Source organism: Somniosus microcephalus, chromosome 3 (assembly GCF_052327205.1).
Source record: "Somniosus microcephalus isolate GS21.2 chromosome 3, FLI_Smic_1.0, whole genome shotgun sequence".
In the NCBI taxonomy this organism is placed as follows: Eukaryota; Metazoa; Chordata; class Chondrichthyes; order Squaliformes; family Somniosidae; genus Somniosus; species Somniosus microcephalus.
In genome coordinates, this window is record NC_140989.1 from 61,547,264 (window position 1) to 61,565,149 (window position 17,886).

Here is a 17,886-nt window from a genome sequence, read left to right on the forward strand (position 1 = left end):
GGGACTAGATTACAAAGGGGAGGAAGTTATGCTTCCGTTATATAGAGTCTTGGTCAGATGCCATCTGGAGTACTGCGTTCAGCTCTGGGCTCGACATCTCAGGTTGGATATATTGGCCTTGGAAGGGGTGCAGCGCAGATTCACCAGAATGATACCGCAGCTAAAATGGTTAGATTTTGAAGACAGGTTGCATAAACTTGGCTTGTAGTCCCTTGGAGTAGAGAAGATTAAGTGTGATCTAATCGAGGTGTTTAAAATGATAAAAGGATTTGATAGGCTAGATAAAGAGGTACTATTTCCTCTGGTGGGGAATATAGAATAAGGGGGCATAATCTTAAAATTAGAGCCAAGCCATTGAAGGAGTGAAATCAGGAAGCACTTCTTCACACAAAGGGTAGTAGAAATCTGGAACATTCTCCCCCAAAAAGTTGTGGATGCTGTGTCAATTGAAACTTTCAAGACCGCGCTTTTGTTAGGTAAGGGTATCAAGGAATATGGAGCAAAAGGTGGGTAAATAAGGTTGAAGTACAGATCAGCCATAAATGGTGGAATAGCCTCAAGGGGCTGAATTGCCTACTCTTGTTTCTATGTTCACTAGCCAGGGGAAACTGTTTTTCCACTACTTACCTCTTCAAAACTCTTCAGAATTTTGAATACCTCCATCAATTCTCCTTTTAACTTTCTCTGTTCTAATAAAAATAAGCCCTAGTGTTCTCTACTCTTATTTCTGGTATCATAATGAACCTCTTCTGCACCCTTTACATGGCCTTGACATCCCTCCTAAAATAGAACACCAAAAACTGGATACAATATTCCAACTGAAGCCTACTCACTGAGTTGTAAAAGTTGAACAATCTTTTTGCTATTGTACTCTATGCACCATTTATAAAACTTAGAATCCCATATACAGGAAACTCTCTTTTTACCAGCACCTAAATAACCGGAAATCTCTCTTAACCGGCAAAATTCAGGAGTAGATTCAGCTAAGTTTTACTTCATATTAGTGGCCGTGTAACCGGGGTTCCTGGATCTGTGGCCGTGTAACCGGGGTTCCTGCACCTGTTGCCATGCAACAGGAACGCCTGGATCTGTGACCATGTATGGGGCTCTCGTACCTTAGTAAGTATACCTCTCTGTAATCTGGACTTTTTGGATCAACCGGCAGCACGCCAGTCCAGTCGGTGCCGGATAAAAAAAAGTTTCCTGTAGTTTTATTTTACAGTTTTAACTACTTGTCCTTCCACCTTTAAAGATTTATGTTTCAGAACTCCCAAGCCTCTCTGCTCCTGATTATCCACTGAGCCCTGCTGAAAAATGAATGTGTGAACACGAGGTAAGGGTCGCAATATTTCAGCTATGATAAGCCCCACATTCAAACAGTCCACTGACATCGAGGTCTGGATTTTCCAATCCCACAGTCCAGCCTCCCCCCAATCTGGCCAAGACGGATCTTCTGGAGTCAGGCTAGTTAGCATATTTGCGGTGCAGTCCTTGAAGTATTTCGAATCACATACGGGGTGGGGAAGAGATACGATAGCTAAATTGCTATGGTTTTGGTTGTACTGTACAGTGCCAGTCAAAAGAAAAACAAAAACTTTTACGTTTTTTTCTTGATATTCTCAAATTTTCCCACTTTTGGATCAATTTCACAAGGCTATGCTACCCTTGAAATTGCAAACCGCCCCCCCCCCCCCCCACACCCATCCCGGTGCCTTAGCAATGCTGAATACCAGAAATGCAACAGCATTCCTGATGCTCAATGTTGCTACATCAGATGATATACTTCCTTCATTAACATTACATTTGAACACACCCATTCAAATACTGGTGGGTGTGTTCAGCACCCACAATCATCTCATCAAGGTCTTTCCATCTATGTTAGGAGTCAGAGGGCGTTAGGGGCCATTGATAAGGTAGATTCAGGAAGATAGGATACAGCACTTGGAATCAGTCTCCACGACTGAACGGGTTATTAGGAAATCTCAACATGGCTTCAGGAAAAGGTGTTGTCTCACCAACTTGAATTTTTTGAGGAAGTTATAAAGTTGATAATGATGGTACTGCAGTCAATATTGTGTAATAGACTTTCAAGAAGCCTTTGATAAAGTGCTGCACAAAAGGCTACTAAGTACAGTTGAACCTTGTGGGACTGGCAAGCAGATTTTGGGTTGGATAAGAAATGGTTTTATTTGCATAAACAGACACAAGTTATCAATGGTAGAGGGTCTACATGGGGGCCAGTCACTGGTGGAGTCCCACATCAGTGTTAAAGACGTTGAGGAGCAATGGCCCTATCAACAATCTGGATGAGGGCACTATGGGAACTATCTGCAAGTTTGTGGATGACAAAAAGAGATGTGCAGAAATAAGGACCTTGTATGAAAACAAAATTATGTTGCAGGCAAATCTAGATGCAATGGGGTGGTGTCTTTTAATATAGACAAATGTAACATGATACTCTTGGGTAGGAGGATCTCCAAACATGTAGACACCATGCAGGGTGGCATGCTGAAGGCTGCCGAGAGTGAGAACAACCTGGAGGGGGGTTATACTGCACGAGCCATTTAAGGTCTATAACCAGTGCTGCAAGACTATTATGAAAGCAAATAGTGTCAAGATGTATAGTCTGGATAATTATATCAAAAACAAATTCTTCATACAGAGTCTCGGTCAGGCCACATCCAGACTACCATGTCCAATTTTGGTATCCTCATAGTGAACAATATAAAGCTTTGCGGAACACCTCCATTCAGTCTGTAAGGGGGACCCCGAGCTCCCGGTGGCCTGTCACTTTAATTCACCGCCCCATTCCCCCTCACCTCAGACCTCACCGTCCTCGGCCTCTTGCATTGTACCATGGAAGCTCAACGTAAGCTTGAGGAACAGCACCTCATCTTTCGATTAGGCACTCTACAGCCCTCTGGACTCAACACAGAGTTCAACACTTTCAGATCATAACCTCAGCCCCTATATATATATATTTTTTTTCCCCCTTTCTTTTCTTTTTTTTAATCCACACTTTCATCTGGGCTTTTTTCTTCCCTCCCACATGGCAACTGTCTTTCATTCTGCCAGGGCCATTCACACTTCATCTAGAGCCATCCTTTGTTCCTTGAATATCTCTTAATGTCTCTTAATCTCTCCTGCTTTCTATCCTATCACTGACCTTCCCTGTTCATTCCCTCCCCCTTTTCCCAGCCCCCACTTGCTTTAAAATCTATTCCTTTTCCTGCTTTTTTTCCAGTTCTGATGAAGGGTCTTTGACCTGAAACGTTGACTCTGTTTCTCTCTCCACGGATGCTGCCCTGGCCTGCTGAGTTTTTCCAGTGTTTTCTGTTGTTATTTCGGATTTCCAGCATCCGCAGTATTTAGCTATCGAACAATATAAAGCCCCTTGAAAAGGTTCAGAGGAGGGCCACTAGATTAATACCTAGTTTAAAGGGCTTAGTTATCACGAAAGGCATAGCAAACTGGGGCTTTTTATTTTGTAAAAATATATTCCTCAAAGAGATAGGTTTACAGTCTACAGAATAATGGAAGGATTAGACTCAAGCCACATGGTTACGCTATTTGTGCTCGATAGATTAGGGAGGACCGGAGACATAAGTGTAAGTTACGAAAGCATAGAACTAAGTTACGTATTAGACGTTACTTCTTTTTGGAGAAAGTGGCTGACTGCTGGAATAAGCTGCCAGCACGTGCTGCGAGTGCAGATTTGCTGCAAGCATTCAAAATGGAGCTGGACGACTTCTCGGGAGTTGAAAACATCTCCCCATATAGAAGGTAGGTGGGTGATTGGGGGTTAGTGTCACTAGTCATTGTGGTGTCTTGGGGCTTCCTTTATTTCCTTCAGGGGTCAGAGAGAAATTTCCCAAAGTTTTTTCCTAAACAGGCCTACGGAATTTTCCTCTGCTAGGAGACTGCGGGCGAGGAGTGCGTTTAAGTTACACCAGGACAGGCTCAAATGGACCAGCTGGTCTTTTCCTGTCTTTCTTTTTCGTACCTTCATATGAGGCACACAAGCTCAAAAAGGAGTTTGACCCGAATCCCTGAGTCACTGAGTATGACGATACCATTAAGTCAACTGGGCCCATGTTGCTTTTAGATTGAAATACAGATCAACAAAAGCAGTAACAGCATGAAGATTTATTTTTTCCTGTTCAACCCTATAAATTATTGGCAATAGCATAACATTTCATGATATCTACACTCAAACTTATTTGAAAAAGAAATAGCTACTAGTAATTCCAACTTGAAAGTAAAGTTCGCTTTACACGATACTTATTACTTTAGAACGCATCTGGAATAGATTTTAACGAGATATCCATATGGATAGTTGTCTTGCAAATGCAAGTGACTAGTAAGAATGCAAATTCTCCTTAAAATTATATTTGCATACACACCCATACTCCCATTTACTTCAACAGAGGAAAGTATCTAAGCCATCACCATTCATTTAAATGTAAAAATAGTTCTCAAAGACAACAAAATCCATGTAAATCAAAAGGATGCATTATTAAAATTATTGCATTGTATTGTTTTGAAACTAAGGCCAGATCACAGATGTATCATGTTGTGCTCAATTCTAAAATTGTGATCTGCCCTTAACCCTAAATCATTGCACAGCTATTACTTCTCCAAGGTTAAAACCAGGTATCTGCTGTAAAGTCACCAACAGGTGTAGCACTGAACCAACAGAGCAGGTCTTAGATTCGATGCTGGTCTGTGCCATTTTTAGCTGATCTTATTCAAGGCAGCAGTTTGGAGTTCCCATTTGTGACCACCATCTAGTTACTCCTGCTGGAAATGCATGGGTGGACATGAAAACTGGGTTGGACTCCACTTTGTCGTGCTCCACAGTTGAATGCTCTAATACTGTCTAGAATCACACATGAAGAATAGCCACTTAGATGAAATATTGGAGGGCCACTGTACAACTGTGCACGGAGAGAAGGGAATTAAATTGGAGGAGACAGGTGGGAGAAATGATCCATCTAGAGCAATGATTTAATGAGGCTCTCCCATTTTGGTTTTAAAATGACTTTTTGATGCATTTCATGCTTAAAAATGAACACAACTCTGCATGTTTAAATGGTTTTGTGATCTGTCCCGTTCTTATTTCTCAAATTATACTCCTGACATTTCCACAATATTAACAACCCTAGACAGTTCAGGTAAAAATGTTTACAGTTACCCTAATACTGTATAATGAAACAAGGGTACCCCAGCTTTTTCTTCACATTGTTGAAAATGTAAATAAACCCAAAGTGATGACACAATAACTCTTTGGTTAAATCACTGACCCAATTCTGTAATTAGAGATTCAACTGTTCTTCCAGAGTTTCACTCTAAATTAAACACCAAGTTACCCCTGTCTAAATAGGAGTCCAGTGTTGCAGGTTTGCTACTTGCAATTGAGCAATATGGGATATCATCCTCCTCATATTTCTGTTCGCAGCCTGTGCTTCTCTGTTCTCTAGACCAAATTTCTACTACTGTATAAAACAGACAAACAAACTCAGTGAAGAAAGGAGCAGCATGGAATACATGCAAAGAAACACATCAGCACAATAAAAGCAACTCAGGATTCAAGATTATTTTTTCGTAAACTCCAATGCAAGTGAGTACTCAAAATGTCAGCACCATTAGTTTTACTTGTAAGAAATACATGAAAGCTGCTACAGTTTTAATACAGAAGCTCTTTATGTCCAAGTGATCCCTCCTTTAATAAAAATGAACACTTTGTTCAATGCCCTACCTGATGTAAACCTACCCTAGAATACAAAAAATGCTTCTAATCACTCATACATTTTTCTGTGTAAAAATAGCTAAATGTTTAGACTGGCTAAACAATTTCATGTTATGTAATTTTAGGTAGGAAGAGCATTCTGCAGAACAGTGCAGAAGTCTGTACCAATGTGCAAGCACACATTTTATTCTGTACTGCACTAAACAAACCCAAACTACAGATAATAATAAACACAAAAACAGTGAGCAGGTATAGAATTAAAACCATGCATCCATTGACCAGATGAACTAATCGACTATACTGAAGTGCATGCAAGCTAGGTCAAATGTTGGTTACAAACCAATGCATATTTGTACCCTAACTGACTGAGAATTATTAATATCAGGAAATTAGCAGGAGTGACTAGAATCAATAAGAGGCAGAGGGGTGAAAATTCGTGTTCGCCAGCAAAGTTGCCTGCAGTTAACGGCCGCTAGAAATGCCCACAATGCTAACCGAGTCAAATTAGTCTTGGGGACATGGAGATAGGTGGCGCAATGTTCACCTTCTGTGCAACGCCGTCCTGGTGGAGGGATCCAGGACAAAGTTTCTACAGGAAACTTGGCGATATCCGGCACCAATGGGACTGAGCTGCTGCCGATCTATCAAAACTTCCGGATAGACCAGCGCTAATGTTGAAGGATACGGAGGTTTTCATCTCCGTATCTGACAACAAACACTGTTGCTTAGCAACAGCTTGTAAACACTCGGCCCGTACCTTGGAAGCGTCTCTGAAGCTGTTGCTAAGCTACAGAGACGCTTTCCAGAGCCTGACTGTTAAAAAAAAAAAATGCTAGAAGAAAAAAAACCTAACCAAAACGGCTGCTGATTTCTGCCGTTAGATCGAGGTTTCCAGACATACAACCTCCGGATAAACCAAAGTTTCCTGTATCAAGGTGCAGTGTTGCAGCTTCCCACAGCCTCTGGGAGCAAAGCTGTGGAGCTCGCAAGCAATTGTGGGCAACGAAGAGGCCCGAGAATTAAAGGGACCATGCACACTGAAGCAATACTAAATAAAATGCAGTGAATCAATACATTTTTCAGCCACATTTGAAAGAATTTCCAAATGTGAATATTCAGCTGTTAAAGCTGAATTACCTTCCTAACCTCAACAAATGGTAAAACTGCCTCAGCACTAACACAAATGGCTCAGCAAGCCAGGGAAGGGGCACCGAGGGCCTCACCGCAGCACTCCAGCTTTGTGCAGGGGGTCAACACTACAAGAGCGGCCCTCTACCCACAGGGGCCAGGAGGCCCTCCAGAAAGAACGATGTGAGAGTACATCACTAAGGCCATCACTGCCAGCAGTGTCGCCCCCACCACCTGGCTCCAGTGCCCAAAGAAGCTTCATGACCTCAGACCACTACTGGTCAAGGTCAGTGAATGCATCTTCAAAAGCCGTCTCTTGCCAACTGCACCACTAGCCTCACACACTGCTCAATGCATGACCCCCCAATCACTCACCTACCAACAGTCTGCACAATGACGAGGCACATCTCCCATTCCTAGCCTCAGCTTACCCCCTTGGAGGTGACGGTGCAGGCCATTCTTGGCAGGGGCATGGTTGAGCCCTTGGCCAGAGGCGGGGCTGAAAGGATGCTGTGTGTGAAATGACAGCATAAAACGCTGGAACTATTCAGTTGGTCAGGCAGCATGTCGACCGGAGACGTGAACTCTGTTTTTCTCTCCACGGATGTTGCGTAACCTGCTGAGTATTCGCAGCATGTTCTGTCTTCTCAAAGGCCTTCATTTACCATCCGAGCCCTGACAGGCATCCAGCAGCACTCCCTACACACTTAAAAAACATTTCACATCTATTGTAGCAAGCCACATCAATAAAATAAAAAAGTCCAAACCCTTAAATTCAAACTTACCTGAATGATGTGTCCCTTTAAGAGCTGCAGGCATCGCCAGTGTCAGCCTGAACCTGGCATGCTTAGGACCCAGCACTGAGGGTCGAAGTTCGTGTTGGTGATGTTAAGTCTGCGTTGCACGCCAATTGACGTCACCACGCTGCCATTTTTTTTCCAGGGCACTGCCAGTTACCGGCAGCACAAAGGGGGAGAGCAATATGGTGGCCGTCGCAGGACCTGCCACCAGCTGGCGAAAGAGTGGCGGCCGCCATTTTATCTCCATTTCATGGCGCTACGGAGTATTGGTAAGATTAATTTCTAGCCCAGAGAGATCACAAACATTTTAAACACATGCAACTGTGCTTATTTAAGAGTGAGATACATCAAAATAGGTCATATTTTAAAACCAGACTACACAAATCTTGCTCCAAATGATACTTAACAAACTTGCAAATAATGATGGCTTATGATAGAGCAGACCTACTCATAAACCAGTGCAGACCAAATTCTCAAAAACAAAAAACAACTTTTCTCTCATCACCTTCTAAATTATGGGTGCAATCCTACAAAGTACAAATTAAGTTCTCCCTTCTAATCCAGCTACATTCATCTCCAATGAAACACACAGTTTGAGTCAGGTGGAAAAAAGGATTACTAAAATTCAGGAGGTAAAAAGAGGCAATTAAGATTTCAATATTAAGATTAAACAAACAATCTACAAAGACATTTTTACACTGACAAGTGGCTACACGCAGCATCAGTAATTTATTGTTCAACAAAGATTCTTATTGAAGTTATTTTTCAAACTGTGAGATAACTATGAGTTGGGGCCAGCAATACCAAACTATGTTTAATAGCTTTCTAGATATTGCATTAGGCTAAAGTACAATCATTCTTCAACAAACTGCTGTTTTGGGAGGAGTGAGGAAGAGAGAATTCAGAAAAGTTGTGCTCAAATGAAATTGTTTTGTCAAACAACTTTAAAAAGCTGTGCTAATTAATTCAAAATAATATTTTATGCAGTGGTCCCAGAGTACTGAAGTTCTTTTGAAATGCCATAAAGAGTAGGGTGGCATGGTGCAATGTGCTGTACCACTGGGTAATAGGACATGTGTTCACACCCACCATGTTTTCACGTGTAAGCACCAAGAAAACATACATCACTCATAAACCAGCTAACAGTCAGTTCAAGACCAGCACAGGAAAAGGGATAAAAACAGTTTGACTGCCTATCTTTGTCAGGAATAGTGTGCAATATTGCTGGCACAGAAACCTAACCACACACATGAACAATAACTTGGACAAACTGGGGATTTTATTTCACAGAAGTTACTTACGGATACCCCATGTACTCTAATGGATATTTAAATTCCTCCCATAACAGTGAAATCTTAAAGACCCAATATAAAAAAGTTTCAAAACAGACAATACTATGTTGTACAAAAAATAAATACGATGTTCTGCAATTTCCTATTATTGCACAGAGACATTTACAGAACCATGGAAGAACTGTCCATTTGCTCTGCTGAATAAACACATTTTAAACTGTTAAATAGTCTTATTTTGGTACAAATCTGCTGCCATAGACCACAAAGTTAATCAACAACTTCAAATTCAGCATTTAAAGTCTTAGGATAATTAAAACTAAACTTACTTGCATGTTTATCGGCAAGTACGATTAGACTGTTTGAAATGTCCCGGCGCCGGTAAAAACAGACCACTTTTGCTTCCACATTGCCACTTGCAGTCTGGAAAGAACAGAACAGTCAAATTATCAAACCATGCTTTTTTAGGGCATAGACCTCTATAACATATTTAATATCAATAATAGAAATACATGGATCCCAACATGATGTTTACAAATGTGTGTGCGCGCACACGCATATATGTATGTTTCACAACAACAACTTGCATTTATATAGCAACTTTAATGTAGAAAAACAACCCAAGGCATTTCAGAGGTGTGAGGAAAATGGATGCGAGGTTGCCAACCCAAGGAGGAGAAATTGGGAGGGGTGCATATTTAGCATATTATTTCTCAACGTGTTTCATGTAAAGTAACTTCCGCTGCCCAAGTAGAAAACTGTCTCATAACTCTTTTCTCACCTTCATGTTCAATTACACCCCCTCCACTCACCACACTCAAACCAAGACAACAGGCCAGTTGAACCACTCACTAAAAATGTGCAAAAGAGATGCTTAGGCTGATTTGCCTTCCAATTTTCCCTCTGTTTGACAGCACTGTCTCATTATTCTGTGGGGATGGTTTTACATAGCATATACAGCACAGAAACAGGACTGCCGGCAGTTATGCTCTACTCGAGCCTCCTCCCATCTTTCCTCATCTAACTCTATCAGCTTAACCCTCTATTCCCCTCTCCCTCATATGCTTATCTAGCCTCCCCTTAAATGCATCTATACTATTCACTTCAACCACTCCCTGTGGTAGCGAGTTCCACATTCTCACCACTCTCTGGGTAAAGAAATTTCTTCTGAATTCCCTATTTGATTTCTTGGTGACTATCTTATCCTGATGGGCTCTAGTTTTGCTCTTCCCCACAAGTGGAAACACTCACTCTGTCAAAACCTTTCATAATTTTAATGACCTCTATCAGGTCACCCCTTCATCCTTTCCCGATAGGTATAACCTCATTTCGAGTATCATCCTTGTAATCTTTTTTGCACCCTCGCCAGTGCCTCTATATCCTTTTTAACACTACCTACCCAGCGGAAACCGATCAGATAAACAGTTAAAATTATCCAGGTTATGTACTCATCGGAAAGCTGTCAGGAACCCACCATTCCAAATTTTAACTTGCTTTACTCAGCAGGCGGTAAGGACATCTGGCCAAAGCTGACGGGGCCTTCTTTATAGATGCACGTTTGGTCCCAATTACATCATCAGGGTCCGACTGCAATTTTAACTGCTGGGCTGAACACGGAAGCCAGAATGAAAGAGGTCCATACAGGCAAGTTTAATTTCCTTGTGGGGCCAAAAGGAGCACACAAGAGCACCCCACAAGGAAAGCTTCAGCCTTCCCTGCCACAGATCACCACCCCACCCACATTCCCCTTCCCAAACACAAGCAGGCCCCGCAAGCCGATCCACTTACCTTGTGTTGGCAGGCAACCTCCGAGCCATGCAAATTTCTGCCGCTTCCAGCCCATTGTGGGCACGAAGTCGACCAGCGGGACTTAACCGAGGTCCGGGAGTTAAAATAACCCAGGCCTCATTTCTGGAGCAGCAGGTGGGTTTCCAACTCACCTTGCTACGCACCCGTCGAAAACCTGGCCAGAGTTAAAAATGGGGTCTGTGCCTCATCCCAAGAGGGGTTGAGCAGAACAAGGCTTGTGCAGAATCAGACACGGCATACATGGCACACCCAGGATTTTACTTTTAAAATATTTATAAAATATACTCAGGCCAACACATTCTTCTGGGAACATGTGGAACAATATTTTTAATATAATAAATTAACATCTATCTCAGGTTCAACTCCCTGAGACACTTCCTCTTTTTGATTCAGTGGAGATCGGTCCTTTCAGGACTGCTGTCAGCAGCAGGCCGTGTGCATATTAAATTCAGCAGATTCAAATTTCTCGTGCTCCAAGGAATTACTGCATCACATCACCGTTGCTCCCAAAGGAAGATTTTAATCATCTGATTTTAATGCATGTATGTGTACAATGCTCCTCATAATTGTCCTGCTCTCCCTGATGCAGCCCTCTTCAAAAAGCATATGTTGGGTCTCAAGCTAAGGCTGAAGCAAAGAGTGAGCCTGTGTTCTTCGGGTAAGGTTGCAGCCTTTGAATTTTCCCTCACTGAAAATTCAGTGCCATCTGCCATATCCTATTACTCCTGTTCCACTTTCCCCTTGATTTTCAGAGTGCTCCAGCACGCCAACCCCAACTCCTTCCCATGCAATGTTATCCATAGTTTTCTTGTGATTTAAGATAAATGAACATTTACCTAGACCTACCTCTACACCATTAATTTCACCCACCGCCCATCCACACAAAAAAGAAAAAGGGCTGCATTCCTTTTAATATCACATGCCTTCATTTTCATAACAAGCCTGTTACATGCACCTTACCAAAGTACGTCTGTAGATACAACAGCCACTGCATCCCCTTTCATCTATAGACAGTGATTCCCTCAAACAAATTCAATCAAATTAGTTAAGCAAGAGCTACTTTTTATAAGTCCATGCTGACTGTCCCTGGCTAGCCCATACTTTTAGAAGTGTTCACTAATTTCATCCTGTATTAGACACTCGAATTGTACCCACCACCAAGTTGCAGTATAATCTATTGGGAGCAGTGTATTCACAGCCAAATAGTCCATTTATATCTGTACTGGTAACTAATTTCTTATCTAGCACCCTCAAAAAAGGAATCAGATCTCCAACTGCTCAGAAAGTAGGTAATCTAGGTGGCAGCTAGATTTCTCCATAACCATTGCTGTTTCATGATCAACTGACAAGCGTACCCTGTAACAAAACAAGACTGATAGTGTCATTTCCTTGCACTTCACCCCGTTCTCAGGGGTAATACTCGACTACTGCAAAGTGCGCTGACCCAGGAAGAGCAAACCTTTCTGCAACTGTGTCACATGAATTCAAACAAGTAGTAGTCATGGAATTCTATCAGTCACCGGCTACTTTGAATGCCCGCACTCTTAATCATCAGGGTACGATCCAATTACAGGAAGTAAGTAGTTTACCAAACACCACAAAATGGTATGGAGTAAAATCTTCAAGGAAGTGGGAAACATGGTTGCAGTACAACACCGAGACCTATGGAGGGATGGGAATCCCGATTTGGACCATTTAGTCCTACACCACTAAAATCCTGATATAACTTGCATTTATATAGCACCTTTAACGTAGAAAAATGTCCCAAGGTGGTTCAGAGGCACAAAGGAAAAATGGACATAAGAGTCAAAGGAGGAGCTATTAGGAGGGGTGACCAAAAGCTTGCTAAAAGAGGTGGGTTTAAGGAGGGTCTTAAAAATGGATAAGAGTTTAGGAACAGCATTCCCGAGCACGGAGCCTATGTGGCTGAAGGCACAGGTCCCAAAGGGAGGGTGATGCACAAGAGGCTGCAGTCAGGGGAAGAGAGAGATCAGGGAAGGGTGGTTGTAGCCATGGAGAAGATTACAGAGATAGGAGGAACAAGGCCATGAAGGGACTTAATTTTTAATTTGAAGTATTGGAAGACTGGGAGCCAATATCGGTCAGCGAGGACAGGCGCGATGGCTGAGCAGGACAGTGCAAGATATGATACAGACAGCAAAGTTTTGGATGAGATGAAGTTTACAGAGGGTGGAGGGTAGGACATGGGTCAGGAGAGCATTGGAACAGACAAGTCTGAAGGTAGCAACGGCTTGAATGAAAGTTTCAGCAACAGTTAGGCTGAGGTAGAGGCAGAAGCAGGTAATGTTATAGGGATGGACGTAGATACTCCTTCTGAAGAGGAGACGATAGGGCTAGAAGCTCAGCTCAAGGTCATATATCATGCAGAGATTGGAGTCTGGTTGAGTCTGAGACAGTAGCAGGAGTTGGTGGCAAGGGTACAGAGTTTGGGGTGGGAGCCAAAAGAAATGGCCTTGTATCTTCCTAATGTTTATCAGGAGGAATAAAAGGGACAGTGGCAGCATGGATACAAAATTGGCTAAGTGACAGGAAACAGAGAGTAGAGGTGAACGGTTGTTTTTCAGACTGGAGGAAGGTATACAGTGGTGTTCCCCAGGGGTCGGTACTAGGACCACTGCTTTTCTTGATATATATTAATGACTTGGACTTGGGAGTACAGGGCACAATTCCAAAATTTGCAGATGACACAAAACTTGGAAGTATAGTGAACAGTGAGGAGGATAGTGATAGAATTCAAGAAGACATAGACAGGCTGGTGAAATGGGCGGACATGTGGCAGATGAAATTTAACGCAGAAAAGTGCAAAGTAATACATTTTGGTAGGAAGAACCAGGAGAGGCAATATAAACTAAAGGGTACAATCCTAAAGTGGGTGCATGAGCAGAGAGACCTGGGGGTATATGTGCACAAATCGTTGAAGGTGGCAGGGCACATTGAGAAAGCGGTTAAAAAAGCATACGGGGTCCTGGGCTTCCTAAATAGAGGCATAGAGTACAAAAGTAAGGAAGTTATGATGAATCTTTATAAAACACTGAATTGGCCTCAACTGGAGTATTGTATCCAATTCTGGGCACCACACTTTAGGAAGGATGTGAAGGCCTAAGAGAGGGTGCAGAAAATATTTACGAGAATGATTCCAGGGATGAGGGACTTCAGTTACGTGGATAGACTGGAGAAGCTGGGGTTGTTCTCCTTAGAACACAGAAGGTTGAGAGGAGATTTGATAGAGGTATTCAAAATCATGAGGGGTCTAGACAGAGTAGATAGAGAGAAACTGTTCCCATTGGCGGAAGGGTCGAGAACCAGAGGAGACAGATTCAAGGTGATTGGCAAAAGAACCAAAGGCAACGAGGAAAAACTTTTTTTACGCAGCGAGTGATTAGGATCTGGAATGCACTGCCTAGGAGGCACTCTCAATCAGGGCTTTCAAAAGGGAATTGGATAAATACCTGAAGGAAAAAAGTTTGCAGGGCTACAGAGAAAGGGCGGGGGAGTGGGGCTAGCTAAAGTGCTCTTGTAGAGAGCCGGCACGGGCTCGACGGGCCGAATGGCCTCCTTCTGTGCTGTAACCATTCTAATTCTAGGAGGAGGAAATTGAGGCTCATCCATGACTGAATGTCGGACAAGCAGTCTGACAGCAGAGACAATGGAGAGATCAAGAGGGGTGGTGGAGAGGCAGAGTTGGGTGTCATCAGCGTACATGTTGAAGCTGACTCATGTTTGCAGACGTTGTCACCAAAGGGCCACGTCTAGATGTGGATGATGAGGAGGCCAAGGATGGATCCTTGAGGAACTCCGAGGTGACTATGAGAGTGTAGAGAGAGAAGCATTTACTAGAAATGCTCTGGCTACAATCAGATATGTAAGAGTGGAGTCGTTGCAAAGCCAAGCACTTTTCTACAGGTAGGAAGTATCATCCAGACTGCTTGTGCAACTAATGGTACCCAGTGTCGCAACACTATTGGCAGGTGCCTGAAATCAAATCATCGAGTTGTACATGGCACAGGGAATTGCTTTTGGAAAAGGGATGAAAATAATATTTTATACAAAGAAAAACTGTTACCATCACACAAGAAAAAGGTCTAAATCTTTGACTAAGCTGGTACTGTGGTGTAGTCGTTATGTTACCATAAATTTTCACACAAGGACCCACAAACAGCAATGAGATAAATGACCAGATCATTTGTTTTAGGGGCATTGGCTGAGAGATAAGTGTTGGCTAAGACTCCTGGAGAACTCTCCTGTTCTTCTTCAAAAAATTCGACCCGAAAAGGGCAGACGGCACTTCGGTTTGATATTTCATTGGAAAGACAGCATCTCCAACAGTGCAGCACTCCCCGAGTACTGCACTGAAATGTCAGTCTAGATTGTGTGTTCAAGTCTCTGAACTGGCACATGAACTCATGACCTTCTGACTCAGAGGTGAGAGTGCTACCACTGAACCAAGGCTGACTTCATAGGAGACCAGTAGTTTCCTAAAGAAACAAGAGTGGAAAAACAAGGGAGTTATGCCCAGGATGCGTCGTGACAGCTGGAGTAGTGAACAGGCAAAAACCTCGCTACAGGTCACACATCTTCTCATTTATTAGTATCCTATGGCCCAGAAAGAACAGAGATGGGAAAAATGTGAAAGAAGAGTGAAATTAGAGTGAAACTTCTTCAAAAAACTTTGATGATATATACATATTTAAAATACCTTATTGAGTTCTTCTATTCTTCTTATTAGGTAAGGATTACTGGAAGAATTTTCAAAGTAAACGTAATCTGTAACAAAAAAGTGAAAGCCAGTAAAGTCACATCAACATTCCCAACAACAAGAGTGTTTACACATAGCTCCCCAATGACTCAGTAGTTAAAGGCCACAATTTCCTGATCTCAGCTGTGGTCGTATCAGAAGCAAAAGGCACAAATGACCCCAGCACTGCCAAGTTAAGAAGAAAATCATCCAGAGTTCCTCCACTTGACCCAGTGGCCCAAGTGGGGATATGTTTGAGTTTGGTTCTGATAGCCTCCACAATCAACCAGATTGGGCTCAATTTCAATGGCTCCCACATTCAAGAACATACCAACACTCAGTATCAAGGATAGCAAGGCTTAGAGGGTTAAATTATGAGGGCAGTTTGCATAAACTTGGCTTGTATTCCCTTAAATATTGAGGGGTGATCTGATCAAAGTGTCAAAAATGTTAAAAGGACTCGATAGGGTAGATAGAGAAACACTGTTTCCTCTGATGGGGGAAATCAAGCACAAGGGGACGTAATCTTAAAATTAGAGTCAGGCCATTCAGGAGTGAAATCAGGAAGGACTTTTTCCACACAAAGGGTAGTGGAAATCTGGAATTCTCTTCCCCCAAAAGGCTGCCGATGCTGGGTCGATTGGAGTTTTCAAAATTGAGATCGACAGATTTTTGTTAAGCTAAGTTATCAAGGGATATGTAGCAAAGGCAGGTTAATGGAGTTAAGGTACAGATCAGCCATGATCTAACTGAATGGCAGAGCAGGCTTAAAGGGGTGAATAGCCTACTCCTAATGTTCCTATCTAGGCTTACACATGAAGCGCGTTCACTTGGGTGAGGTATCAGAGGGTAAATGGTGCCGAAGGAACCACACTCCAACATCAATGGCTTTGGGAGAGAAGTGAATTGACAAAATATTTCTAATCATTTTATTTGAAACTGAACACAACATATTTAAAATTCCATTATTAATGCAAAAAAAAATTAACATTTCCTTTGCTGAAAATTAATTTTAGCCATTACCCCCATGTAGCTGGGACACCATTCCTAAATTACAGCAATTATCCTTCACCATCACATGAAGCTTCTCACACGAGCTGGTAATAAATGGCTGTCTGAAACTCTCCCGGGAGAGGGAACAGGGCCGGCATCTGAAAGGTTAACAGAAACTGGTGGCAGCTAACGCAGATCATCTGCCCGGTGATGCTGCAGCCATGCTTTTCCTTTATATATATATAATAAAAAAATTTAATGTACATCAAAAAAGATGGCACCTCTCCTCTTAAAATAAATATACATTTGCCTTTATTTTGAGTTTACAACCTTTAGCAATACTGGATTGCGGATGAAAGAGGGCGATTATTTCGGAATGAAGGGCTTTTGTGCTACCTGTAAAAAGGGAGAGAGGAGCGGTGGCAGCGCACCCCGGCTTGTTTCAAGGTGCAGGCCTAGCACCGAGGGTGAGCAAGTGTCACTTCGCCATTTTCCACCCTGGTGATAACTGGGTTTAATCCCAGTCACTGAGCCCCACCGCCTCACACACCAACTACTCCCCAACAAAGTCAGGCAACCACTTCAAACAACTTTGCTAAATATTAAGAGTAGTTTTTTTGGTGGGGGTGGGGAGGGGAAAATAAATATATTTTGACCAAGTGAGCCCTGACGATGAACTTTCCCAGTTTATTTTTTTTTAAGAAAACCCGAGATGTTATTATTTAGAGCTGCAGTTTCACAACAAGATGAAATAAACAATAATGCCGGCGAGGCTCTGCGTCTTTGATCAATTCACAAACTGATCACCTCCCGCCGCCCATTTCAATCAATAAACAAACACAATCCGCCACCTACCTCCGACCCTGTACATATTTGCCGCCATTCCGCCCCTTTTATTATTGTTTTTTTTCCCGGTTGGTGAGAAGCTGGTGTTGGAGCGGGAGGGGAGGAGGAGGCGGTGTCTCCCGGTTCGCTGCCTCCCGCCGCCTTTAAGGGGTCTTGAGTGTGAGTGAGGGAGGGAGGGAGGGAGTGAGGGCTGCCCGAGTGACCGGGAGCTTCCTGCTCCTTCCGTCGCCTCCTGCTGTTGTGGCGGCGCCGCGGCCAAACCGGCCTCGAGCAGCTCCCTGACTCCCCTCCCCCAGCTTCCTCCCTCCACACGCCCCTCCCCCTCACCCACCACTTACCCCCTCACCCACCCCTTACCCCCTCACCCACCACTTACCCCCTCCCCCTCACCCACCCCTTACCTCCTCACCCACCCCTTACCCCCCTCACCCACCCCTTACCTACCCCTTACCCCCTCCCCCTCACCCACCCCTTACCCCCCTCACCCACCCCTTACCCCCCTCACCCACCCCTTAC

General features: G+C 43.2%; 1 protein-coding gene across 5 annotated transcripts in view; it reads right to left on the reverse strand.

The window, feature by feature from the left end:
- Positions 1–17,665, reverse strand: part of mta3 (metastasis associated 1 family, member 3) — a 383,768-nt gene extending 366,103 nt beyond the window's left edge. For all 5 annotated transcript variants that reach the window (XR_015076459.1, XR_015076457.1, XM_085980730.1 and 2 more), the window contains exons 1-3: positions 17,380–17,665; positions 15,493–15,560; positions 9,296–9,389 (exon numbers count right to left, since the gene is read on the reverse strand). Coding sequence is in view for 3 of the 5 variants with exons in the window: in XM_085980730.1 (XP_085836856.1) it covers positions 9,296–9,389; positions 15,493–15,560; positions 17,380–17,407 (190 nt within the window). In the remaining 2 variants the exon portion in view is untranslated. The remainder of the gene's footprint in view (positions 1–9,295; positions 9,390–15,492; positions 15,561–17,379) is intronic.
- Positions 17,666–17,886: the final 221 nt, after the last annotated feature.